We start from the raw sequence: 27178 nt of genomic DNA, 5'->3' as shown, positions 1-27178 counted from the left end.
CGCCGAGTTGGCTATAACGACTCGTATCCAACAAGGGCGAATGGAATAATTGTTTTATTAAATTCTTCTCAAGTTTAAATCGAATGGACATTTCATTTTGATGTAAACGAAGTGATAGTATGAGGAGGCGCGAAAATTTCTGGCGCGGTGTTCACTTCTTGAGTTGAATGAAACATACGAGGAAAGCGAGCAAGACGCCAAGAGAGTTTTCTTCAGAAGATTTTCCTCGAACAATCCCCTCTAAAGTCGTCTAAATATCATGGAAATTGTGACAACAGTTAAGATTTACGAGAATATCCGAAGCAAAACCTTTTCTGGAAACTACAAGTCTTGTGCAAGTCGAACGAAGCAAGTGTTTACAAGTGTTTACTGTCATCAAGACTGTTATATTATTTGAAGCGAAATTGAGCTCAAAGTGGAACAGGTTTATTAAAGTATGAAAGGACAAAACCAAGATTGAAAGGTAACAAACTTTACTGAAGTGCTGAGCCTAGTTTTATGACGGACACTGAATGAAACTGTGTCAGTTTGCCGTTCTGTCGTAAATTACTTTATTCACTTGCTCTTGCTGTGCGTTTAGTTTAAAAGTATTATTAATTACACTTTTCGCATCTATCCTTTTGTTTTGCGTAGTTTAATTTACTATGGCATTTCTTTGGTTTTTGTAGGCACCGCTAATTATTTCTTGTTCATAAAGCTCGCCAAATTTGCTGTTCAAAACCATTTTTTTGATGGAACTGTTGCTTCCCGCAGAAAAATTTTAGTTTGGCAACAGTAACGCAATCATTTTCCAAATAAGGTCAAACTAAGGTATACGAGCTGACAACCGGGATTGAGTGAACCAATCAGAATGCTAGAAATGCAACATCCGTGGCTGAAAATTTAATAATTTCGGTTATACACCACTTATACGCTAATGACGTCATTAGTCTAATGGGGAAATGACATTTCAGGTCAGGAAGTTAGTCCCCCAGGCCCATGACTTATAAGCGAGATCTTACTGCACACAACATGCAGAACTTTCCAAATAAAAAGAAAGCTAATGGGGAATTCTGTCCTCAACATATTGAAAGAGAAAAGGATCGAGGCAAACTGAAATAAATAATGATCGAATGAAGAACGTCGACGAGAATAAAATAAAACTAGACAAGATACACATCAAACAAATACAGTCCATTTTTCGACCTTAGCCCTTCAAAACAATAGTCCATTAGCCACTACGCCAGTCCTGACATGTAGATATTGGGTTTGATCGTTTCTAGCAGATGCCTTTATGCGTTAAAGAAGCACCTGGAACTTGCTACCCTTTAACACAATAAACATTTTTTTTTTCCGTAGGCTCTCTTTCGCTTACAGTCTAACGCTCGCGGCCTGTTCTATTAGCCCCATTTCCCGCCATTTTCACCAATTATTTCAAGGAGCCTGTTTTCAGGCAAAAATGGTTGACATAGTTAAATATTTCCATGAGCTCTGTCAACTCGCTCTTTAAACTCACTCTTGTTTATTGTATACTATCCTTCATTTTGTAATCTGTTGTAAACTTCCAACTGCCAACTCTATCGATCTGCACCAGTTCACATAGGACTGTTGTCTGTCATCCAGACGCAACTGCAACTCGACTTCCAGTTTTACATTTCCTAATTTGTCCCTGGTAGCACATGTTCATCAACTCGCGGGTCAATGAGCGTTCTGTAAAAACCTATCTGTTGTGCTTTTCATTATCAAAAATAGTGCTAAGTGGAATCAGTAAATTGCTTCAATTTTTCGGCGTACTTAAAATCTAAATATTGAAAAACAAGTAAATAAAATAAAGTGTCAACAAATCATTTCGGTTGCACACCCCTCATACGCTAATGACGTCACTAGTCAAATGTAACATTTCAGGTCAGGTGATTAGTTTCCCACCCCACCCCCGTCTCTATATCCGCAGAAAACCTGTATATATAAAGATAATTATTTTCAGCAGTCTTACCTGAGTACATAGTGTTGTTAAATAAATAATCTAATAGAACTAAATTGAGATAACTGTACGTATTACCAAAATCGTGCACAATCAAGCAAACTTCCGCTAACGAACACCTCCCTTGAAAGGGTACAGAGTCATGTTTCCAGTCATTTTCAACACCTCTCCCAAAGTGTACACTTCCCCAGTTGTTAATATTAGATTAAACTGACGCTAGACAACCATGCAATTCTGTTTTTATCTTTTTGTTTCTTTACGATACTATATGAACCATGACGGTCATAACGAATATATGTCACGAACATGATGATGTAACTTGAACTCTCCCACTGAAAATACGTATTCTTTAGTTGTAATTTATGCCGATTGGTGCTAGGCGCGTTATTTTGGCGCTAAAAACAAAATAAATTAAAACCATTGTCACGCTAATACAGCGAACAACAGCACTTCTGCAAAATAATCGTATGCACTTTATAGAAAGATTGTAATTCTCCGAGGGTTTGCAAGAGGCTATTTCAAGTTAAGAGCGAGTTCAAGGTATATTAAGTATTATTTCGAGGGAATTATTCACAAAGCACTATTAACAAGAAAGCAAATTCAAGATTCGGCGCCTAAAATGGCCTCCTACTTCGGATGTGGTTTTGCTCGAGTTGCAGCAAAATTAAGCTACCTGAAGCCCAATGGAAAGGTTGAGTATGATCAAGAACAGAGGTGCAGACAGTACTCGGGTATTTTTAAAGGAGAACACAAAAAACGCTTTGAAGTAGACCAATATTCGTTTAACAAGCGGTCCAAGAGTATTGTACTCCATTTTAAAAAATGGAAGACAGCCGAGAGGGAAAAATACATAGAGCACTTCAGTCCAAACAACTGGGAAAAGCTCACAGAACATGAAAAAAGGCAACATTGCCGTTCACAATGTAAAGCCTGTGATGCTCACCATTTCTCTATCCAATCTCTGTTTCCTTTGTGGGGAAACAAATCAAAGTCTGTTACAAATCAAAGTATTTACAAAAAAGTCAACAGCCGAGTCCTTAAAGAATCATCTGCTGTAAATGTGAAAGTAACAAAAAAGGCTATAAAAGCTGCCACAAAAGAAGTCTATGACAAAATTAACACTCCATTTGAAAAGACATTTGGCATAACTTTTGCTGTTGCTCAAACCAATGTTCCTGAGCTAAATGTCCAGGTGAAAAAGTCCCGTGCTGAGTTGAAACGAGAAAGGAGAAATAAATCCAGAGCTGACAAGAAGCACATCCAGGAGCAGTGGGCAACAATGGATTGTGACACCATGCTTGGAACAAGGCAGACATACAGCCAACGTCAACAACAGCGGCTGTTACTTTCTTTTGAGACCAAAGTTGATGCTGAGAACAGGGCCAACAAAAGAGCACGCCTGGAAGAAGAAGGCCAGCGAAAAAAGAAAAGGCACTCTCCAAAGCCGGATCATCTTAACTTTGATAAGGATGGGCTCCTAGAAGAAGTAAATACAATGAAAGATGGAGAAAGGGTTAGTAAACGTCAAGACACAGTTTTTCTCAAATAATGTAGCCATACACCAAATACTCTATAATACATTGCTACTCCTCTTAAGTAACAATTCTCTAACTCCACTACATTTAATTCCTTTAAAATTAAAAAAAAATCAACAAATGAATAATAAAATACAAATATTAAATTAACATATATACTGTACATTAGCTTCTCAATGTGTACCACTCCCAGACAACATAAACTGGTTGCTTAATTAACCAGTGATAAAACATGGCACTTATGTGAATAACATTTTCCTTTTCAGATTAATTTCTCTAATCTTGCTCGTAAATATGGCCTGATGGAAAAAACAAAAAATGGAAATATGGTCGTCAAAGAGTTTCTAGAAAACAAGGGGGTGCAGTTGTCTAGATTTAACCACTTCAGAAGCGTTAAGCCAGCAGCCAGGAGAAAATTAAGACGAATGCAGGGTGGAGAGATATCAGTCCCAGTCCAACAAACAAACAGTGAGATCAGAGAAACCTTAATGGTAAGTCAGGGAGAATTGAATAAAAAAATGAATGAATGGAAACGTTATTAAAATGTATTGATACTTTCCTGTAAAAATAAGTTGTAAACATACTAGGTAATACAAAATAAGCAAACAAAACAAGAAAGAATTTCAATCCTCACTAGAAAATATGTTACAGTAGCTGAAAAAATGCAAACTGATTTGTATATGCCTATCAATTTGTTATTTTTGTAGAGCAAAATTGAAAGTGGCGAGTACATTCTTGGTGAAATGATTGTTCCCCAAACATTCAAGAAAGTCACCTTGACAAAAGAGGGAAAAATAAAGACAGAAACATTTACAGTAACAGGCCGCAAGATTCCTCTTCTTGACATCAGAAAAAATATGCTGAAAGAGCATGAGGCAATGGGTTTGATGCGAATAAGAAGTGATAGCGACTATGACTTGATGACAGAAGATGAAATCAGTTCCAGACTTAAGCAGTTGGGTGAGGATGAAAAGGAAGAAAGTGCATCCAATAGGAAAGAAAAACTGAAAGAAATTGAAAGAAAAAGGCACCTTATGGTCTGGAGTGACAATGCAACTCTTCTAAATCATGGCCACATCCTACTCACAGTCAATGCTGTTTATGATGAGGCCCTTTACTTCACCAACGAAGAAATGAAAGGCATGGGTCAAGAGAACGTTGATGTTCAAAATTTAGTTGAAAGACCGCACGTGTACATATTGGGAAGGTGTGGGTCATCTGAGGTTGAGCAGCTGGCCTACATCAACACCAGAAAGGCATGCTTACAAACCCTGGATGCAAAAGTAACAACATCAGGTGGTATACAGATCTCTGACACCATGCGGTTTTTCCACGGTGATGGTCCGCAGCAACAATTTGAGGCTGGGGAACAGAAAGGTGGACATGCTGGATGTGCAAGCTGCAGTGGAGATTCCAGAAAGTACAAACATCTTGCAGTTTCCCTCAACAGACCACACTTGAGCCTCCAAGAGCGCAAAAAGAAAGTTCTGCAAGGTCCTGCAGGTCGACAGAAAAGAAATGGTGGCATAAAACCCTTTAAAGACCTTCTTTTAGAGGAGCTGAAGAGGGAGTGCTCTGCCCGTGGACTACCTTGTGATGGTCAGAAGGATGAGCTGCAAGAGGTTCTCAAGGAAGAGCTTGGTGGGATTCAACGAGTGCCTGCGATGATCTTCTTTGATCAATCAAAACATATGGCAGATCTTGGTTTAGGTAAGAATAGTGAATAGTGACCACATTATTTTCACAGGTGTGTATACACATGTATGTGTATAAATTAAATTAAGTTTCATGCAAGGCATATACAGACATTCTCATCAAACTAGGCAGGATCCTGAGAGCAAAGATCAGCCTTTTATATACTTTAAGGAAAGAATAACTATCAGAAATTTAAGTATTCATTTGTTAGTTGTTTTTTTTTTCTTCACAAACTCTCAGCACAAATCATACACTGTCAACTATGAACACATTGTTTTAAGGAACACAAATGTTACATTTTCCCTGTTTTGTTATCATCTTACACAGAAATTAGTTTGACCTTACCACTCCTGCCGATTTTTTTTACTCACGAGAGAAAAAAAGTGAGAGAAACTAAGACTGCCAGCTAGACAGGGTGGTTAAACACAATCTTATGCATTATATTTTAAACAGGAAATTATGAAGTCCTACCCACAGAGCCCCTACATGACATAAAAGAACACATTGCCAATGTCCTGACTGAGTTGCCTTGTCACCTTGAAAAGGAAGAAAAGAAAGCACTTGAAGAAATCATAGAATATTCGTCGGGTGGAAAGGAGAAGAAAAGAGGTTGTGATTACAGACTTGCAGCTGTTATAGTGGCTCAGTATTTAAGAGGTAAGAATCGTGTGCACACTGAGTCTCATAACATATAATACAGCTGTATTTACTTAATCCAAATCTGAAACGTGAAATGGATGTTTCACTGAATTCCTACTTTAATGTACATTACCCTGTTTATGAAACAACTGTTAACTCAATGTAACCTTGTTTATAATTACAATGTAATAAGCTGTAATAGTAACAGTCTGATCACAACGCCAGTGTATTTAGAACTGTACAAGCAATATTTTAGCCTTGCAATGCTATTTAGCTATTCGAAATTCACTGTTCTCTGCCTCTTCTTTGTAGGAAAAGTAAGACCTTTGGTACAGTCACTCCTGGATTCCCTGACAGAGCTAAGTAAACTTCTGTACATGCCAGCACATTCAAGATGCCCCAAATTAGTTCTCCGCCTGCACAATCAAGCCTTCATACATGCCATGACCTGCAAGGAAATCATTGGCAAGCCAAAAATTCTCACTGAGAGAAAATTTTATGGCAGATACTGGCATTCCCTTACTGCACATGCTGCGAAGCAAAGCAGAATTGTCTCTTTGAAGTCAACAAATACTGAAGAAGAAGAGAGACATTTTAATACACTTCAAGGTGTGACCAAGTTAACCAACAGGCGGCCAGGAGACATAATCACACCAAGTCTCATCCGCCTGCAGGCTGAGCAAAAGCTTGCAGAGAGCAGCAATCCAGTGAAAATGCAGGAATCAAAAATTTCCAAATACTACAATACCCTTCCACCACTCCCAAGCACAGTTATTCCAAACCGATATATCATCAAACACCCGAAAGAATATCAGGCTCACCTGCAGGGTATCAGTGACTTTATTGCTGGTGGGGAAGGTGTATGGTGGCAGCAGATTTTGTCTGGAGTTGAATTCTTTGATGGTCCTAATGAAGCTAACAGCAGACCTCGGGGACCATTACTTCATCATTTCAGATCAAGCAACCTCCAGTTAGAGGAAGAGTACCTACAAGAGTGTTGGGATATGTGTCTAATTGATGAAAATATAACAATTCCTCACAGCACAATAAGAATCTACAACCAGAGGGGTGACTGCACCAGAGTCACACGCACAAACTTCTTGTACAGAGATGATGACAGTGATGAAGAACTAGGCAATGAAGCTGAAGATGCTGAAACAGAATCTCTTGTAGTAGATGATGATGAAGATGCAGCAGAAGAGGTAACATTATTGGAAGAAGTTATCACTCCTGAGTTCAAAGATTTTTCTGGTGAGTACAGTGATGATGAAAATGATGAAGAAGAACTGCAACCTTTGTTCACATCACCATCTTTGTCTGCAGTGGCAAATAACAGTACATTAAAGAATTCTGAGCAAGACAAAAGTAGCACTGATAATTATTCAAGTAGAAGACCAATTCAAAATTTAACAACAAGCCAGCAAAGCAGAAAATCACTTTCAGATAACGGCAGACCTAGCTCAGACAACTCACAAAGAAAAAAAATTCAAACAAAGCTGTGTAAAAATATAGCCAAAATAGTTGGCGAAACAGAAAATGTTTACAAATTGGACACTGCAAGACAAAACATGAAGCAACATCCAACAAGCACCTTTCACACAAACAACTTCCAGAACCTTCTTGCACCAATGCAGACACAAAACCTGGCTCATCACACATCATTGAAGAAACAGCACAAGGAATGGGAAAAGCAATACTTCCTTCAAAATGACTGTGCTGAAGCGAGCTTAGAAGACCTTAAAACAGACAACGAGCAGTACTCAATATACAAAAAGTTAGTTTTGTGTGAAGAACTCTTCAAGCACTGGAAAATAACTGTCCATCTGTGATATCAGTGTGCGGTGTTGGTATGTTAGTTATAAAGCCAAGTAGTAAATGCATCTCTTCATTATTCCTTCTTTTATAAGGCCTATGTACCCAAGATGCACATGAGAAAAACTGCTCAAGTTATGAAATCCAACAATTCAATTCTTCTGTTATAAATCATTCATCACTTTCCTTTCTTCTGTTATATGTAAATATAATTACTTATAGGAAGTAAGTAAATAAAATGAACATGTTTCTGCATGCTATTTACTCTAGCAGCCAGAAGAAAGAAAGAAGCATTTAGTAAAGCTTATATTCTCCTATAAATACCAGAAAGAAAAGGCCAAGTTAGTTAGGAGAACATTGAAGAAAATCAGTTTTGTTTCGAATTTGCATGCTTCGTGTACCTTCTTACTCCCAGAGCAGAAACTGCTTTTCCTCTATTTTTACACAGAAAATCAGAACTTAAAACCTACAAAGTCTTTAAATTATTGTTACTAACCTTACCTCAGTCACTGAGTAAAAATAAACATATTTGTAAAGGCAAATGTTGACAATCAAGCACTTTGTTTCTTCGTGTTTTCATTCGAAATCATTATAGTGACTGCAGGCTCTTTGTACAGCGGTTGGTCACCAGGTTACAGTAGTCGTTTCCACGGTTTCCACGTCCGTTTCCACAGAAACCAAAATTAAACCGCTGAAAAAGGCGATCGGCTCCCAAAGACGTTCTCTTTATTTGGTTTTCAAGACCTTATTTGGCACGAGATGCTTTTCCCGCCAAGACAAAAATTTGATGGTTGAAGGAGGGAAAGCTAAAATAATCAATATCAATATTTATAGCATGGGTAAATTCAGAGATCATACTGTTGAGGAAATTCGTAGGCTTCGGAATGCGAGGCAGAAACGAAAGCGTCAACAAAGAACAGCACAAAGACTAGCCCTCGAACGAGCGCAGATTATGAAAGAGCGTGAACAGGAACGACGGATTGCTTCAGAACTACGAGAAACAGCGCGCAAATTTTGCAGAAAGTGGCGTGAAAAATGCCACGAAAATAATAAAATGAGACATCTCTTAGATCAATATCGACTTCAGGTAAGGTTTTTAGCTTCTAGAGATATGCACCTTTCATACCAAAAATATTTCACCGAGTTGCAAATAGGTACCTGGATAACAGAAGTCACTGCACACACACATCTACTTTAAAAACATATTTTAATGACAGTAAGCTTGCTTTGTAACATCAAGGCGTCCATCAATACATTTTTAAGTAATTGTTATTGTGTGAAACCTTTTTAACAGGGGCAAATCAATAAGAAAGGGGTTGCTGTGGAAAATAAAGTTAATAACATTAGTTTAAGAGAGCTTAGCACTAATGTTCAGCCATGCATCTCACTTGGAGAAGGTTCCTTTGGGAAGTGTTTATTGAAAAACTACAAGAGGATGGGTATTACTGTGGTCGAGAAACAAATGATCAATGGTTACATGCATGACATTATCAAAGAAGCACAAACAATGCAAGCTTTGGTGCACCCCAATATACCAACAATTCTTGGTGTGCAAATTGAAGAAGAACCATATGCCATCATCATGGAGTACTTAGGTGAGGCAAATTCCTCTTTCACAGTCCATGATCTCCTCAAAGAGACCAACAGTCTGGAGAAAAAGGACTGGGTCAAGATTTCTTATAATGTTGCTGATGCCCTAAATCATGTACACAAAAAAGGTTTTCTTCATTGTGATTTGAAGGCTAATAATGTTGTTGTCTTCAAAAAGGAAGGGTTCTTGATTGACTTCGGAAAAGCTTGTGCAATCACATCTCCATCAGCAAAAAAATACAAGTTCTCTTATTCCCATATTGCACCTGAAGTACTGAATGGTTCTCCGTGCAGTGTAAAAAGCGACATTTACTCGCTAGGAACAGTTCTGAAGAAAATTGGCTTGTCCCAGAATATTCAATGCATAACAGAGGTGGCCCAGACATGCCTAAATGACAGTCCAAAGCAGCGGCCAACACTAGTGGGAATACTAGCATCCCTTGTTTCACAAAATGAGTTTCAATTAAATTAATACACTGCAGCTTTGTAAACCAGCAAAACATTTTATTGACAATCAGAGTTGAAAACCCAAGTGTCACTCTCATTCCAGTGTAGAACTTTAGGTATTTTCTGAAAAACAAGATAGTATTCAAGTTACCACAAAGAGCAATTACACGACTCTGATAATACCAATAGCAATGACAAACAATCTACTTCTATTGTTCTTTTTTAGGCAAAATGTGTAATTCTTGTCAAATTATTCCACAATGTTTACTGCTTATCACACTATTTAACAATAATTTAGAAAAGAACTGATTTAGCTCCCAAATGGAAATTTAGTGCTTTCATTGTTTAGAACTCTCCTCCCAATGATCACTTTCCTTTAATCTCACTACCTGCAGAAATATATGAAGACAATCTGTGATATAAAAAAAAAAAGCTTTAACATTGAGTTAATGACTTTAAGGTGGCTATGGTGGAGCTCTCCTGTTGTCAAGATGATTCGTCTTTTAACAACAGGCTGTCTGGATGTTTCGTCCTCTGGCAGTGTGCAAAACCTGCAGCCATTAATACATTTAGCTCATGACGTGACATTTCCCCTAAAGATCAATACGAAGTCTGCAGATCTTGAGAAAAAAGGAATTGATAACCCCAAAAAGAGAAAATGTGTTGATAAATTATTGCCAAAAATATTCCTATTTGAAGTTATAAGACATTGAGTCCATATAGTCACAAATGGTAATTTTTTTAAACGAATGACATCTTATAACTGAAAAACAAGGTAGATCAGTTGTCAGCCAGTGAAACATTGATCAGCAGGAAGGGAATTTTTTAAGACATGACAGATTAATATGGTGTTAGTGTGGTATTTTCTGAAAAATAAAAATTATATATATATATATATATATATATATATATATATATATATATATATATATATATATATATATATCTGACTGGATTTTGAAAAATATGCCCGCAGACTTTTCGGTCCAGTGCGGCCGCAGGCCGCATTGGACCTCCAACGCTGGTCAAAACTTGAGGGGGCTACGCGTCAAGACTTATGCCCAGACCTGGCCCAGGGAGAGGGCTTTTAGCTGGTGGCTGGCTGGGTGCTGGCTTTGAAAAGCAAGGGGGGAGGGGTGGGGCTAGATTTGGTACAATGAGTGTTTTACTTTACTCTTTCTTGCTTGTTTTAGTGTTGCACCCAGTCTGTTGGCTAAGCTGCTTTCCTCGGCGGGATGCAAGCCTTTGGAATGAGGGCCACCCCCTGAGGGAGCAGAGGTCTGGCAGTGCTCGTCCAGTTGCAATTGGCCGGCCAGGGTGGTGCCCTGGGGAAGTGTGCCCAGCAGACCAGCTCGGAGCTCTTTGCCGGTATGTTTATGCAAATCCAGTCAGATCTTGGGGCCAAAGTGGTCATTTCTTGCCCTAAATCAGCCCCGGGGGAGTGAGGGGGAGAGATTCCAGCCTGCTGGCCATAGTTTCAACTCCCAGAAGGCTTTTTGGGCCTGCTATCTGACTGGATTTTGAAAAAATATGCCCGCAGACTTTTCGGTCCAGTGCGGCCGCAGGCCGCATTGGACCTCCAACGCTGGTCAAAACTTGAGGGGGCTACGCGTCAAGACTTATGCCCAGACCTGGCCCAGGGAGAGGGCTTTTAGCTGGTGGCTGGCTGGGTGCTGGCTTTGAAAAGCAAGGGGGGAGGGGTGGGGCTAGATTTGGTACACTGAGTGTTTCACTTTACACTTGAATTGTTAATTACTTTATGTTTATGCAAATCCAGTCAGATCTTGGGGCCAAAGTGGTCATTTCTTGCCCTAAATCAGCCCCGGGGGAGTGAGGGGGAGAGATTCCAGCCTGCTGGCCATAGTTTCAACTCCCAGAAGGCTTTTTGGGCCTGCTATCTGACTGGATTTTGAAAAATATGCCCGCAGACTTTTCGGTCCAGTGCGGCCGCAGGCCGCATTGGACCTCCAACGCTGGTCAAAACTTGAGGGGGCTACGCGTCAAGACTTATGCCCAGACCTGGCCCAGGGAGAGGGCTTTTAGCTGGTGGCTGGCTGGGTGCTGGCTTTGAAAAGCAAGGGGGGAGGGGTGGGGCTAGATTTGGTACAATGAGTGTTTTACTTTACTCTTTCTTGCTTGTTTTAGTGTTGCACCCAGTCTGTTGGCTAAGCTGCTTTCCTCGGCGGGATGCAAGCCTTTGGAATGAGGGCCACCCCCTGAGGGAGCAGAGGTCTGGCAGTGCTCGTCCAGTTGCAATTGGCCGGCCAGGGTGGTGCCCTGGGGAAGTGTGCCCAGCAGACCAGCTCGGAGCTCTTTGCCGGTATGTTTATGCAAATCCAGTCAGATCTTGGGGCCAAAGTGGTCATTTCTTGCCCTAAATCAGCCCCGGGGGAGTGAGGGGGAGAGATTCCAGCCTGCTGGCCATAGTTTCAACTCCCAGAAGGCTTTTTGGGCCTGCTATCTGACTGGATTTTGAAAAAATATGCCCGCAGACTTTTCGGTCCAGTGCGGCCGCAGGCCGCATTGGACCTCCAACGCTGGTCAAAACTTGAGGGGGCTACGCGTCAAGACTTATGCCCAGACCTGGCCCAGGGAGAGGGCTTTTAGCTGGTGGCTGGCTGGGTGCTGGCTTTGAAAAGCAAGGGGGGAGGGGTGGGGCTAGATTTGGTACACTGAGTGTTTCACTTTACACTTGAATTGTTAATTACTTTATGTTTATGCAAATCCAGTCAGATCTTGGGGCCAAAGTGGTCATTTCTTGCCCTAAATCAGCCCTGGGGGAGTGAGGGGGAGAGATTCCAGCCTGCTGGCCATAGTTTCAACTCCCAGAAGGCTTTTTGGGCCTGCTATCTGACTGGATTTTGAAAAATATGCCCGCAGACTTTTCGGTCCAGTGCGGCCGCAGGCCGCATTGGACCTCCAACGCTGGTCAAAACTTGAGGGGGCTACGCGTCAAGACTTATGCCCAGACCTGGCCCAGGGAGAGGGCTTTTAGCTGGTGGCTGGCTGGGTGCTGGCTTTGAAAAGCAAGGGGGGAGGGGTGGGGCTAGATTTGGTACAATGAGTGTTTTACTTTACTCTTTCTTGCATGTTTTAGTGTTGCACCCAGTCTGTTGGCTAAGCTGCTTTCCTCGGCGGGATGCAAGCCTTTGGAATGAGGGCCACCCCCTGAGGGAGCAGAGGTCTGGCAGTGCTCGTCCAGTTGCAATTGGCCGGCCAGGGTGGTGCCCTGGGGAAGTGTGCCCAGCAGACCAGCTCGGAGCTCTTTGCCGGTATGTTTATGCAAATCCAGTCAGATCTTGGGGCCAAAGTGGTCATTTCTTGCCCTAAATCAGCCCCGGGGGAGTGAGGGGGAGAGATTCCAGCCTGCTGGCCATAGTTTCAACTCCCAGAAGGCTTTTTGGGCCTGCTATCTGACTGGATTTTGAAAAATATGCCCGCAGACTTTTCGGTCCAGTGCGGCCGCAGGCCGCATTGGACCTCCAACGCTGGTCAAAACTTGAGGGGGCTACGCGTCAAGACTTATGCCCAGACCTGGCCCAGGGAGAGGGCTTTTAGCTGGTGGCTGGCTGGGTGCTGGCTTTGAAAAGCAAGGGGGGAGGGGTGGGGCTAGATTTGGTACAATGAGTGTTTTACTTTACTCTTTCTTGCATGTTTTAGTGTTGCACCCAGTCTGTTGGCTAAGCTGCTTTCCTCGGCGGGATGCAAGCCTTTGGAATGAGGGCCACCCCCTGAGGGAGCAGAGGTCTGGCAGTGCTCGTCCAGTTGCAATTGGCCGGCCAGGGTGGTGCCCTGGGGAAGTGTGCCCAGCAGACCAGCTCGGAGCTCTTTGCCGGTATGTTTATGCAAATCCAGTCAGATCTTGGGGCCAAAGTGGTCATTTCTTGCCCTAAATCAGCCCCGGGGGAGTGAGGGGGAGAGATTCCAGCCTGCTGGCCATAGTTTCAACTCCCAGAAGGCTTTTTGGGCCTGCTATCTGACTGGATTTTGAAAAAATATGCCCGCAGACTTTTCGGTCCAGTGCGGCCGCAGGCCGCATTGGACCTCCAACGCTGGTCAAAACTTGAGGGGGCTACGCGTCAAGACTTATGCCCAGACCTGGCCCAGGGAGAGGGCTTTTAGCTGGTGGCTGGCTGGGTGCTGGCTTTGAAAAGCAAGGGGGGAGGGGTGGGGCTAGATTTGGTACACTGAGTGTTTCACTTTACACTTGAATTGTTAATTACTTTATGTTTATGCAAATCCAGTCAGATCTTGGGGCCAAAGTGGTCATTTCTTGCCCTAAATCAGCCCCGGGGGAGTGAGGGGGAGAGATTCCAGCCTGCTGGCCATAGTTTCAACTCCCAGAAGGCTTTTTGGGCCTGCTATCTGACTGGATTTTGAAAAATATGCCCGCAGACTTTTCGGTCCAGTGCGGCCGCAGGCCGCATTGGACCTCCAACGCTGGTCAAAACTTGAGGGGGCTACGCGTCAAGACTTATGCCCAGACCTGGCCCAGGGAGAGGGCTTTTAGCTAGTGGCTGGCTGGGTGCTGGCTTTGAAAAGCAAGGGGGGAGGGGTGGGGCTAGATTTGGTACAATGAGTGTTTTACTTTACTCTTTCTTGCATGTTTTAGTGTTGCACCCTGTCTGTTGGCTAAGCTGCTTTCCTCGGCGTGATGCAAGCCTTTGGAATGAGGGCCACCCCCTGAGGGAGCAGAGGTCTGGCAGTGCTCGTCCAGTTGCAATTGGCCGGCCAGGGTGGTGCCCTGGGGAAGTGTGCCCAGCAGACCAGCTCGGAGCTCTTTGCCGGTATGTTTATGCAAATCCAGTCAGATCTTGGGGCCAAAGTGGTCATTTCTTGCCCTAAATCAGCCCCGGGGGAGTGAGGGGGAGAGATTCCAGCCTGCTGGCCATAGTTTCAACTCCCAGAAGGCTTTTTGGGCCTGCTATCTGACTGGATTTTGAAAAAATATGCCCGCAGACTTTTCGGTCCAGTGCGGCCGCAGGCCGCATTGGACCTCCAACGCTGGTCAAAACTTGAGGGGGCTACGCGTCAAGACTTATGCCCAGACCTGGCCCAGGGAGAGGGCTTTTAGCTGGTGGCTGGCTGGGTGCTGGCTTTGAAAAGCAAGGGGGGAGGGGTGGGGCTAGATTTGGTACACTGAGTGTTTCACTTTACACTTGAATTGTTAATTACTTTATGTTTATGCAAATCCAGTCAGATCTTGGGGCCAAAGTGGTCATTTCTTGCCCTAAATCAGCCCCGGGGGAGTGAGGGGGAGAGATTCCAGCCTGCTGGCCATAGTTTCAACTCCCAGAAGGCTTTTTGGGCCTGCTATCTGACTGGATTTTGAAAAATATGCCCGCAGACTTTTCGGTCCAGTGCGGCCGCAGGCCGCATTGGACCTCCAACGCTGGTCAAAACTTGAGGGGGCTACGCGTCAAGACTTATGCCCAGACCTGGCCCAGGGAGAGGGCTTTTAGCTAGTGGCTGGCTGGGTGCTGGCTTTGAAAAGCAAGGGGGGAGGGGTGGGGCTAGATTTGGTACAATGAGTGTTTTACTTTACTCTTTCTTGCATGTTTTAGTGTTGCACCCTGTCTGTTGGCTAAGCTGCTTTCCTCGGCGGGATGCAAGCCTTTGGAATGAGGGCCACCCCCTGAGGGAGCAGAGGTCTGGCAGTGCTCGTCCAGTTGCAATTGGCCGGCCAGGGTGGTGCCCTGGGGAAGTGTGCCCAGCAGACCAGCTCGGAGCTCTTTGCCGGTATGTTTATGCAAATCCAGTCAGATCTTGGGGCCAAAGTGGTCATTTCTTGCCCTAAATCAGCCCCGGGGGAGTGAGGGGGAGAGATTCCAGCCTGCTGGCCATAGTTTCAACTCCCAGAAGGCTTTTTGGGCCTGCTATCTGACTGGATTTTGAAAAAATATGCCCGCAGACTTTTCGGTCCAGTGCGGCCGCAGGCCGCATTGGACCTCCAACGCTGGTCAAAACTTGAGGGGGCTACGCGTCAAGACTTATGCCCAGACCTGGCCCAGGGAGAGGGCTTTTAGCTGGTGGCTGGCTGGGTGCTGGCTTTGAAAAGCAAGGGGGGAGGGGGTGGGGCTAGATTTGGTACACTGAGTGTTTCACTTTACACTTGAATTGTTAATTACTTTATGTTTATGCAAATCCAGTCAGATCTTGGGGCCAAAGTGGTCATTTCTTGCCCTAAATCAGCCCCGGGGGAGTGAGGGGGAGAGATTCCAGCCTGCTGGCCATAGTTTCAACTCCCAGAAGGCTTTTTGGGCCTGCTATCTGACTGGATTTTGAAAAATATGCCCGCAGACTTTTCGGTCCAGTGCGGCCGCAGGCCGCATTGGACCTCCAACGCTGGTCAAAACTTGAGGGGGCTACGCGTCAAGACTTATGCCCAGACCTGGCCCAGGGAGAGGGCTTTTAGCTGGTGGCTGGCTGGGTGCTGGCTTTGAAAAGCAAGGGGGGAGGGGTGGGGCTAGATTTGGTACAATGAGTGTTTTACTTTACTCTTTCTTGCATGTTTTAGTGTTGCACCCTGTCTGTTGGCTAAGCTGCTTTCCTCGGCGTGATGCAAGCCTTTGGAATGAGGGCCACCCCCTGAGGGAGCAGAGGTCTGGCAGTGCTCGTCCAGTTGCAATTGGCCGGCCAGGGTGGTGCCCTGGGGAAGTGTGCCCAGCAGACCAGCTCGGAGCTCTTTGCCGGTATGTTTATGCAAATCCAGTCAGATCTTGGGGCCAAAGTGGTCATTTCTTGCCCTAAATCAGCCCCGGGGGAGTGAGGGGGAGAGATTCCAGCCTGCTGGCCATAGTTTCAACTCCCAGAAGGCTTTTTGGGCCTGCTATCTGACTGGATTTTGAAAAAATATGCCCGCAGACTTTTCGGTCCAGTGCGGCCGCAGGCCGCATTGGACCTCCAACGCTGGTCAAAACTTGAGGGGGCTACGCGTCAAGACTTATGCCCAGACCTGGCCCAGGGAGAGGGCTTTTAGCTGGTGGCTGGCTGGGTGCTGGCTTTGAAAAGCAAGGGGGGAGGGGTGGGGCTAGATTTGGTACACTGAGTGTTTCACTTTACACTTGAATTGTTAATTACTTTATGTTTATGCAAATCCAGTCAGATCTTGGGGCCAAAGTGGTCATTTCTTGCCCTAAATCAGCCCCGGGGGAGTGAGGGGGAGAGATTCCAGCCTGCTGGCCATAGTTTCAACTCCCAGAAGGCTTTTTGGGCCTGCTATCTGACTGGATTTTGAAAAAATATGCCCGCAGACTTTTCGGTCCAGTGCGGCCGCAGGCCGCATTGGACCTCCAACGCTGGTCAAAACTTGAGGGGGCTACGCGTCAAGACTTATGCCCAGACCTGGCCCAGGGAGAGGGCTTTTAGCTAGTGGCTGGCTGGGTGCTGGCTTTGAAAAGCAAGGGGGGAGGGGTGGGGCTAGATTTGGTACACTGAGTGTTTTACTTTACTCTTTCTTGCATGTTTTAGTGTTGCACCCTGTCTGTTGGCTAAGCTGCTTTCCTCGGCGGGATGCAAGCCTTTGGAATGAGGGCCACCCCCTGAGGGAGCAGAGGTCTGGCAGTGCTCGTCCAGTTGCAATTGGCCGGCCAGGGTGGTGCCCTGGGGAAGTGTGCCCAGCAGACCAGCTCGGAGCTCTTTGCCGGTATGTTTATGCAAATCCAGTCAGATCTTGGGGCCAAAGTGGTCATTTCTTGCCCTAAATCAGCCCCGGGGGAGTGAGGGGGAGAGATTCCAGCCTGCTGGCCATAGTTTCAACTCCCAGAAGGCTTTTTGGGCCTGCTATCTGACTGGATTTTGAAAAATATGCCCGCAGACTTTTCGGTCCAGTGCGGCCGCAGGCCGCATTGGACCTCCAACGCTGGTCAAAACTTGAGGGGGCTACGCGTCAAGACTTATGCCCAGACCTGGCCCAGGGAGAGGGCTTTTAGCTGGTGGCTGGCTGGGTGCTGGCTTTGAAAAGCAAGGGGGGAGGGGTGGGGCTAGATTTGGTACACTGAGTGTTTTACTTTACTCTTTCTTGCATGTTTTAGTGTTGCACCCAGTCTGTTGGCTAAGCTCCTTTCCTCGGCGGGATGCAAGCCTTTGGAATGAGGGCCACCCCCTGAGGGAGCAGAGGTCTGGCAGTGCTCGTCCAGTTGCAATTGGCCGGCCAGGGTGGTGCCCTGGGGAAGTGTGCCCAGCAGAGCAGCTCGGAGCTCTTTGCCGGTATGTTTATGCAAATCCAGTCAGATCTTGGGGCCAAAGTGGTCATTTCTTGCCCTAAATCAGCCCCGGGGGAGTGAGGGGGAGAGATTCCAGCCTGCTGGCCATAGTTTCAACTCCCAGAAGGCTTTTTGGGCCTGCTATCTGACTGGATTTTGAAAAATATGCCCACAGACTTTTCGGTCCAGTGCGGCCGCAGGCCGCATTGGACCTCCAACGCTGGTCAAAACTTGAGGGGGCTACGCGTCAAGACTTATGCCCAGACCTGGCCCAGGGAGAGGGCTTTTAGCTAGTGGCTGGCTGGGGGCTGGCTTTGAAAAGCAACGGGGGAGGGGTTGGGCTAGATTTGGTACAATGAGTGTTTTACTTTACTCTTTCTTGCATGTTTTAGTGTTGCACCCAGTCTGTTGGCTAAGCTGCTTTCCTCGGCGGGATGCAAGCCTTTGGAATGAGGGCCACCCCCTGAGGGAGCAGAGGTCTGGCAGTGCTCGTCCAGTTGCAATTGGCCGGCCAGGGTGGTGCCCTGGGGAAGTGTGCCCAGCAGAGCAGCTCGGAGCTCTTTGCCGGTATGTTTATGCAAATCCAGTCAGATCTTGGGGCCAAAGTGGTCATTTCTTGCCCTAAATCAGCCCCGGGGGAGTGAGGGGGAGAGATTCCAGCCTGCTGGCCATAGTTTCAACTCCCAGAAGGCTTTTTGGGCCTGCTATCTGACTGGATTTTGAAAAATATGCCCACAGACTTTTCGGTCCAGTGCGGCCGCAGGCCGCATTGGACCTCCAACGCTGGTCAAAACTTGAGGGGGCTACGCGTCAAGACTTATGCCCAGACCTGGCCCAGGGAGAGGGCTTTTAGCTGGTGGCTGGCTGGGTGCTGGCTTTGAAAAGCAAGGGGGGAGGGGTGGGGCTAGATTTGGTACAATGAGTGTTTTACTTTACTCTTTCTTGCATGTTTTAGTGTTGCACCCAGTCTGTTGGCTAAGCTGCTTTCCTCGGCGGGATGCAAGCCTTTGGAATGAGGGCCACCCCCTGAGGGAGCAGAGGTCTGGCAGTGCTCGTCCAGTTGCAATTGGCCGGCCAGGGTGGTGCCCTGGGGAAGTGTGCCCAGCAGAGCAGCTCGGAGCTCTTTGCCGGTATGTTTATGCAAATCCAGTCAGATCTTGGGGCCAAAGTGGTCATTTCTTGCCCTAAATCAGCCCCGGGGGAGTGAGGGGGAGAGATTCCAGCCTGCTGGCCATAGTTTCAACTCCCAGAAGGCTTTTTGGGCCTGCTATCTGACTGGATTTTGAAAAATATGCCCGCAGACTTTTCGGTCCAGTGCGGCCGCAGGCCGCATTGGACCTCCAACGCTGGTCAAAACTTGAGGGGGCTACGCGTCAAGACTTATGCCCAGACCTGGCCCAGGGACAGGGCTTTTAGCTAGTGGCTGGCTGGGGGCTGGCTTTGAAAAGCAACGGGGGAGGGGTTGGGCTAGATTTGGTACAATGAGTGTTTTACTTTACTCTTTCTTGCATGTTTTAGTGTTGCACCCAGTCTGTTGGCTAAGCTGCTTTCCTCGGCGGGATGCAAGCCTTTGGAATGAGGGCCACCCCCTGAGGGAGCAGAGGTCTGGCAGTGCTCGTCCAGTTGCAATTGGCCGGCCAGGGTGGTGCCCTGGGGAAGTGTGCCCAGCAGAGCAGCTCGGAGCTCTTTGCCGGTATGTTTATGCAAATCCAGTCAGATCTTGGGGCCAAAGTGGTCATTTCTTGCCCTAAATCAGCCCCGGGGGAGTGAGGGGGAGAGATTCCAGCCTGCTGGCCATAGTTTCAACTCCCAGAAGGCTTTTTGGGCCTGCTATCTGACTGGATTTTGAAAAATATGCCCACAGACTTTTCGGTCCAGTGCGGCCGCAGGCCGCATTGGACCTCCAACGCTGGTCAAAACTTGAGGGGGCTACGCGTCAAGACTTATGCCCAGACCTGGCCCAGGGAGAGGGCTTTTAGCTGGTGGCTGGCTGGGTGCTGGCTTTGAAAAGCAAGGGGGGAGGGGTGGGGCTAGATTTGGTACAATGAGTGTTTTACTTTACTCTTTCTTGCATGTTTTAGTGTTGCACCCAGTCTGTTGGCTAAGCTGCTTTCCTCGGCGGGATGCAAGCCTTTGGAATGAGGGCCACCCCCTGAGGGAGCAGAGGTCTGGCAGTGCTCGTCCAGTTGCAATTGGCCGGCCAGGGTGGTGCCCTGGGGAAGTGTGCCCAGCAGAGCAGCTCGGAGCTCTTTGCCGGTATGTTTATGCAAATCCAGTCAGATCTTGGGGCCAAAGTGGTCATTTCTTGCCCTAAATCAGCCCCGGGGGAGTGAGGGGGAGAGATTGCAGCCTGCTGGCCATAGTTTCAACTCCCAGAAGGCTTTTTGGGCCTGCTATCTGACTGGATTTTGAAAAATATGCCCGCAGACTTTTCGGTCCAGTGCGGCCGCAGGCCGCATTGGACCTCCAACGCTGGTCAAAACTTGAGGGGGCTACGCGTCAAGACTTATGCCCAGACCTGGCCCAGGGACAGGGCTTTTAGCTAGTGGCTGGCTTGGGGCTGGCTTTGAAAAGCAACGGGGGAGGGGTTGGGCTAGATTTGGTACAATGAGTGTTTTACTTTACTCTTTCTTGCATGTTTTAGTGTTGCACCCAGTCTGTTGGCTAAGCTGCTTTCCTCGGCGGGATGCAAGCCTTTGGAATGAGGGCCACCCCCTGAGGGAGCAGAGGTCTGGCAGTGCTCGTCCAGTTGCAATTGGCCGGCCAGGGTGGTGCCCTGGGGAAGTGTGCCCAGCAGACCAGCTCGGAGCTCTTTGCCGGTATGTTTATGCAAATCCAGTCAGATATATATATATATATATATATATATATATATATATATATATATATATATATATATATATATATATATATATATATATATATATATTAAGTCAATGGTAGTTCACTTCAAAACATGCAGAGTATGAATTTTCTTAGTGGAACCTTTGGAAGTTCTCAAAACCTTTCCCATTGATCACATTCCTTTAATCTCATAAACAGTAGATTTAGACATTTTTATTGAAAAAAAGAAGAAAAAAAAAGGCTTACTTCAAAAGACTGATTGCAAGGTGGCTATGGTGGAGCTCTCCTGTTGTCAAGATGATTCGTCTTTTAACAACAGGCTGTCTGGATGTTTCGTCCTCTGGCAGTGTGTAAAACCTGCAGCCATTAATTCATTTGGCCCTAGCCTCAAAATGATCTGCATGTTATGTTTCCCCCAAAGATCAATACAGAGTCTGAAGATATTGAGAATAAAGGAATTGGTCATAAAAAAAATGCGTTGATAAACTGTTATCAAAAATACTCTGTTATGAGACATGTAGACAGAAGTCTACATCACCAATATAGATCCAGTACAAAATTTGTCTAACGGATAACTAGGTAATGAGGACAACAGAATTGATCACCACAAAAATGGGGAAGCTGTGTTAATTAAGAACAAATTTTAAATTTACATGTACTACTTTGGCCGTAAACAATCAATGAACTCTCGCAAAACAAGTTTCAAATCAGAAAATATAGAAATTAAATGAGCACATCAATTGGAGTGTACAGCATAGAATGAAGAGTGTAATACAAACACTGTAGTTGAATATATAGAGATATAATTGAGAGTAGGAAATACAGTAAATCAGCTCTTGTAGTTATATGTGATAAATCAGCTTAGCCTTGCAGCCATCGATATTTCAAAAATAAAGAAAGATCAGAAAATTCTGTTTTGGTTTAAAAATTGTCCGAAGCTTATTCGCCATCGCTTACATATGCTTTTATCGAGTAAAAATCATCATTTTATATATCGACTACCAAATAACTTTAAAAAGAAAGAGATAAGGAGTTTCAAACGCAAGCTGCCTAAGACTTTATAATTAAGCTTAATAGCTTTATACAGTACAAGGTTAGATCATATTTGAAAAATAACTTACCTTTATCACGTAACGCCATAACAGGGATTTCTACCAGTTAATCATCAAACGTAACAGATGCTCTTACTACATAACACTTCTTATCCCTCCAGAATCGGATTCTGCGTAAACAACGAACTGGATGAATTTGAAAAACATTGCTCGCATCGACCGCCATGTTTTTTCATTTCGATCTCGATCGGTCAACTCTCCCCAGGGTCTACTCGGCATAAAAATCCAAGATGGCGGCACCTTCGTAACCTGGCCAAAACAAAACTTGGCCCATGCCTTAATTTTCTTGAGCTCCATAAAATTCAAACGTCTTACTACTATTTATTTTCAATTTTCAAATCAGAAACTAAACTTCGATAAACTTTGCGTTAAATCGGGTGGAAAGTTAATTGATATGCAATCCAAATAAAATGAAAATATAAACTTACATAGCTACCAGGAGTATGTCGTGGTAGTGACGGACCGCGTTCCAGGCTTCCCGCCAATTTTTTCCCGCCCAAAAACCAACTATTGCGTTCGCGCGACAAAAGGGGTAGGTTTTTACCTGCAGTCGATAGCTTTTCTCCTTAAGAATCTGCCGCTCATATATGTAGCTATTCTGTTTAAAAGTCTGCCCGGTTTAATTAAAAACAAAACACAAGAAGAAGTGTTAAACATGATCGTTAAAATGGAATAAATATAAATTATATAAATATCATAAGGAGGTCTTTTGCCGAGATTAAAGAAACTACTTGCTTCGCTGCGTATGACGTCACATTTTTCAGTTTATATTTTTTGGGGCAACAAGGCAGGTTTTTTTCAGTATTTTTAATCGGAGCTTACCATGCATGCATGATTTTATTTTCTTTGTTGGGGAGCGGGGGGCTGCAGGGACTTTTTTGCAAATCCTAAAACCAGCATCCCTTCCCTCAAAAGACAACTGGTTCGCCCCTTGGTTGAATCACAGCCTTACAACGTTTAAATATCCTTATATGCCGTTTAAAATCTATTTCAGCTCAGCCTAGTGTTGAATTAAGATTCGCATAACTCGTAGATTTAAATGTTTTCCCAGTCTACAACCCAAGACAAAAAGAGTTGGGAAGGTTGTAAAAACATTCCCGATTAGAGAGAGTTTCTAATTCAATTAAACATTCCCCATTCCTGTACTGCTGTAGGATCCCCCCACTCTCCCATATCAATGTTGGTCCCTCATTTCACAACCTTGTGCGAGTAAGAGCGCTTGTCGCTCAACGTTGAATACGGGAGGGGAGGGGAGGAACAAAAGGACAAATCTTTCCATATTTCTGTCTGGGGTTGTTTGCTGTGGCAAGGATCTAGGATACTATTGTAATATTTTATTGCTTTATTTTTTTTCTTTATCAGTCAAATTCCGGCCAACTATATCGATCTGTACCAGTTCACCATTGTCTGTCATTCAGCTGTTCTGCAACTTTTATTTGACTTCTATTTTTATATTTCTCCGAAAATTACCCCAACGTGGTGACTTCCTGTTCATTAATTCCGAGGTCGATGAGCCTTCTGTCATAACATGTCTGTTATGCTTTTTATTGTCAAAATACTCCTGTTTGGAAACATATCAGTAATCGCTTCTATTTTTGGGAGTACTTAAAATCGTTCGATTCATTGGTCTTGATCTTAGAAAAAATGCCAAGGAATTTTATTTTATTGCGTTACATTGAAAACAACAGAAAAACATGTTGTCAATAGTTTCTAGAGGACAGCATCCATTCCATGCCAATATTACTTGTTGCAAGCTCGAAAGTGCTTTTACAATGAAAGCAAATAGCATAACTTACAACATAAGTCGATTAAATCATTTATAAACATGCAGACAAGCTAAATTAAATGTCAAGAAACAAGAAAATTAAAACAAAGGTCAACATAAATTATCGTTTCGGTTATGCATCCCTTTTACGCTAAATACGTCACTCGTCCAATGGGAAATAATTTTTCATTTAACTGCTGACCGGTTAGCTCAGTTGGTAGAGCACCGGACTACCGTGCGGGAGGTCTCGGGTTCGAGTCCCAGTGCAGACCGAACCAACACTCAGGGTCTTAAAATATCTGAGGAGAATATGCTGCCTTTGCAATAACAACTGCAAATGGTTATAGATGTTCTAGTCTTCTCGGATAAGGATGATAACACATAGGCCCCGTCCCCTGCATCTTCAGTGTTATGGTCAACAGGGAACGTTAAAGAACCGACACACTTATCGTAAAGAGTAGGGCATGAAGTTCCCGGTGTTTTGGTCTGGTCTTTGCCCATTGTGCTGTTGTACTGTCGAAAAGCTCGGAGATATTGGCTATGTTAAAAGCTACTCTACAATCCGAGTATTTGTAAAGTATTCACTTTTTTTTCTACCTTTCATGCATATAAAGCGGAAACCTCTCCCTACGTGTCTAAGTGTACACTTTCCCAGTGATGCTAAGTCTGTCCGCTCAAGGGAGGCTCGTTTATTTCTCGAAATTAGTCTACGTAGCAAGTTTGCTGATTGCTCAGGACACCCACGCATTTCTGTTTTCATATGTTTGTCTCTTTTCGATACCGTTTAAAGTCCACTATCTCTTTTTCTGCCATCCTAAACAACCCCCATTCCCCCACCACTGCACTAACACCTTGTAAAAGTCCTCTCGTTAATAAAAGCCCAATGAAAATATGTCACGGACATAACTTAAACAGTCCTAGTGGTGATACCTTACAAACATAAACAAACCCATGACCTACAACCGCGATTTACAGCATACAACAAGGAAGGACTCAACTACCTCCTAAAAAAACACGGCAATCGCGAATTCCGTCAACAGCTTCGAATACAAAAGAAAAAAGAAATAGCAATAGAGAAGAGAAATTATTCAAACTAACTGATAAATAATGGTAATTATAAAAATAGAGGACGACGGGAACACAAAATATGGTAAAATTAGACAACAAATGCTTCAATGGGCTCAAATCTGTTTTTATGTGATGACCTTGTGTCTTCAAAACAATTGACCATTACCCAAAGAGCTAGTCCCGCGGCTTACGTCAACAATGCGAGTATAAACATGAAGATATTGCGACTTTCGCAATATCTTCATGTTCATACTCGCATCATTGTTGACTCTTTGTAGATGTATTTATTCACAGTCTTGAGTTCCTGTAGATCCCGTCCTGGTTATAAGCCAAATGAAAATACCGGCGACAGACAGCAAAAGGAGAATAGACAGACGCATGACCTACAACAGAGATATACAATGCAACTGATGCAAGAGCTACGCAAATAAAAAAAGGAAATGGAGAATCAATGTCGTAACCAAACTGAAGAAAGGAGACTTTGTCAAATTAAAACATATAATGATCGAGTGAAGTACGATAAGAAAAACAGGGTGAAATTCATCACGAAATACAGCGAACAACTCATGACGGGTCTTATCCATGTGAGGACTCGACCCTGTGTCTTCAAAACATAAGAACATTAGCCGATAAACTAATCCTACTACGTCAACAATGCGAGTATCAACATGTAGGTATTGCGACTACCCTTGTCCACTATCTCCTTTTTCTGCCATCCTCAACACCCCCATTCCCCCACCACCGCACGAACACCTTGTAGGAGCCCTCACGTTTGTAAAAGCCCAATGACAATATGTCACGGACATAACTTGAACAGTCATAGTGGTGATACCTTACAAACATAAACAGACCCATGACCTACAACCGCGATTTATAGCATACAACAAGCAAGGACTCGATTACCTCCTAAAAAGCATGGCAATCGCGAATTTCGATAACAGCTTCGAACCAGACAAAAGAAAAAAAAATAACATAAGAGACGAAAAATTATTCAAACTAACTGATAAATAATAAATAATAAATAGAGGACGACGAGAACACAAAATATGGTAAAATTAGACAACAAATGCTTCAATCGGCTCAAATCTGTTTTCAAGTGATAACCTTGTGTCTTCAAAACAATAGACCATTTACCAAAGAGCTAGTCCTGCGGCTAAGTCAACAATGCGAGTACAAACATGAAGATATTGTGACTATCGCAATCTCTTCATGTTCATACTCGCATCATTGTTGACCCTTTGTAGATGTATTTATTCACAGTCTTGAGTTCCTGTAGATGCTGTCCTGGTTATTAGCCAAATGAAAATACGTCACGGACAGCCACTAAAAAATAAACAGGCCCGTACAACCCAGATTTATCGTATATACAATGCCAAAACTACGCAGATAACAATAGAAAAGACAATGGCGCATTCGGACGTTAGCAAAGTAGGTCAAATTGGCATGACGACAAGAGTCATAGGGCCTCTTTACTTGAAAGCCGAGATGAGTTTCATCCCGGGACGAATTTCGTCACGGGATGAAAAAATTTTCATTTTACATGAGCGTGTTCATCCCGGGATGCTGGGCCGTAAGTCGGCCGCCCGAGTTGAATTCATCTCGCCCGTGCTTACATTACTTTATATTTCATCCCGGAAAGACTGTTTACGTGACGTTTTTCGTCACGTTTCATCCCGGGATGACATTTCATCCGGGTGCTTCGTCCCGGGATGAAATCGTCCCGCGATGGGTTCATCCCGGGACGAAATCATGTATCATCATGTAGACAGCAACACGAAAATGAGCAGACACCGAGATGAATTCATCCCGGGACGAAAGTCATCCCGGGACAAAAACTCATGCAAAGAGAGCCATAGTGAAATTAAAATATATAATGATCAAATGAAGTACGATGAGAAAAAAGCAAGAAAAACATCACACAATCCAAACCAAGTCAGTCGTTGTCATGCAATGGCTCGACCTTGTGTTTTCAAAACAATAGACAATAGACCATAAGCCGATAATATAAACTAATCCGTTCAACTCGGCAATGCGATTATTAACAGGAAGTTATTGCGACTACCCTTTTGACCCTTTCTAAATGCATCTGTTTTTAAAGAAGCTACTGGAACATTTAAAAATATTCTCATAATTTTACAACGTCTAACCACTTATTTGATGTTTTTTAAAATCAGAAACTAAAATTCGATCAGTTTTACGTTAAATAATCGGGTTGGAAGATAATTGATATGCAATCCGAAATCAAAATCAAACTATTGAAAAATAGATCAACTAAAAATTGCACTAAAAACCGCATATAAACAATAAAAAGCAAAAAAATCGAGCAATCGACTTTTGGTGCATGTGTATAGCTCGAACTGGAAAATAAGCTAACATTAATTTGTTTCTTCAAAGTTGAGTATACAGGGAACAAGGGGGGGGGGGGGCGGAGGTTTTTTGGGGGTGGGGTCGGGGTTGTTACTATTCACAAGGAAAGACGGATATGAACTTGCACACAATGAAACTGT

At 44.1% G+C, this 27178-nt stretch overlaps 1 protein-coding gene, 1 long non-coding RNA gene and 1 pseudogene across 3 annotated transcripts in view; 1 reads left to right on the top strand and 2 right to left on the bottom strand.

The window, feature by feature from the left end:
- LOC144665203 (uncharacterized) overlaps nt 1-27178 on the bottom strand; it is a 277333-nt pseudogene that overhangs the window by 77997 nt on the left and 172158 nt on the right. The window lies entirely within an intron of this gene.
- On the top strand, nt 3798-7658 carry LOC144666512 (uncharacterized). The gene is made up of 4 exons (XM_078527935.1): nt 3798-3986; nt 4203-5205; nt 5644-5847; nt 6142-7658. The coding sequence occupies exons 1-4, from the start codon at nt 3798-3800 to the stop codon at nt 7656-7658; spliced, it is 2913 nt and encodes a 970-aa protein (XP_078384061.1).
- Nucleotides 8890-22005, bottom strand: LOC144665457 (uncharacterized). The gene is made up of 3 exons (XR_013572949.1): nt 21848-22005; nt 20973-21160; nt 8890-9801 (listed from the first exon to the last, which is right to left on the bottom strand). It is a non-coding gene; the product is annotated as an uncharacterized LOC144665457 (long non-coding RNA).

This window comes from Oculina patagonica, chromosome 9 (genome assembly GCF_052425735.1).
Source record: "Oculina patagonica isolate OP01 chromosome 9, crgOcupat, whole genome shotgun sequence".
Classification (NCBI taxonomy): Eukaryota; Metazoa; Cnidaria; class Anthozoa; order Scleractinia; family Oculinidae; genus Oculina; species Oculina patagonica.
Note: the sequence above shows the minus strand (reverse complement) of the source record. Positions and strands in the feature narration are given on the sequence as shown.

Coding starts and splice junctions, on each gene's coding strand:
- LOC144666512 (XM_078527935.1), top strand. CDS start 3,798: ATGGAAAAAACAAAAAATGGAAATATGGTCGTCAAAGAGTTTCTAGAA. Junction 5,206..5,643: donor TATGGCAGATCTTGGTTTAG/GTAAGAATAGTG, acceptor TATTTTAAACAG/GAAATTATGAAGTCCTACCC. Junction 5,848..6,141: donor AGTGGCTCAGTATTTAAGAG/GTAAGAATCGTG, acceptor TCTTCTTTGTAG/GAAAAGTAAGACCTTTGGTA.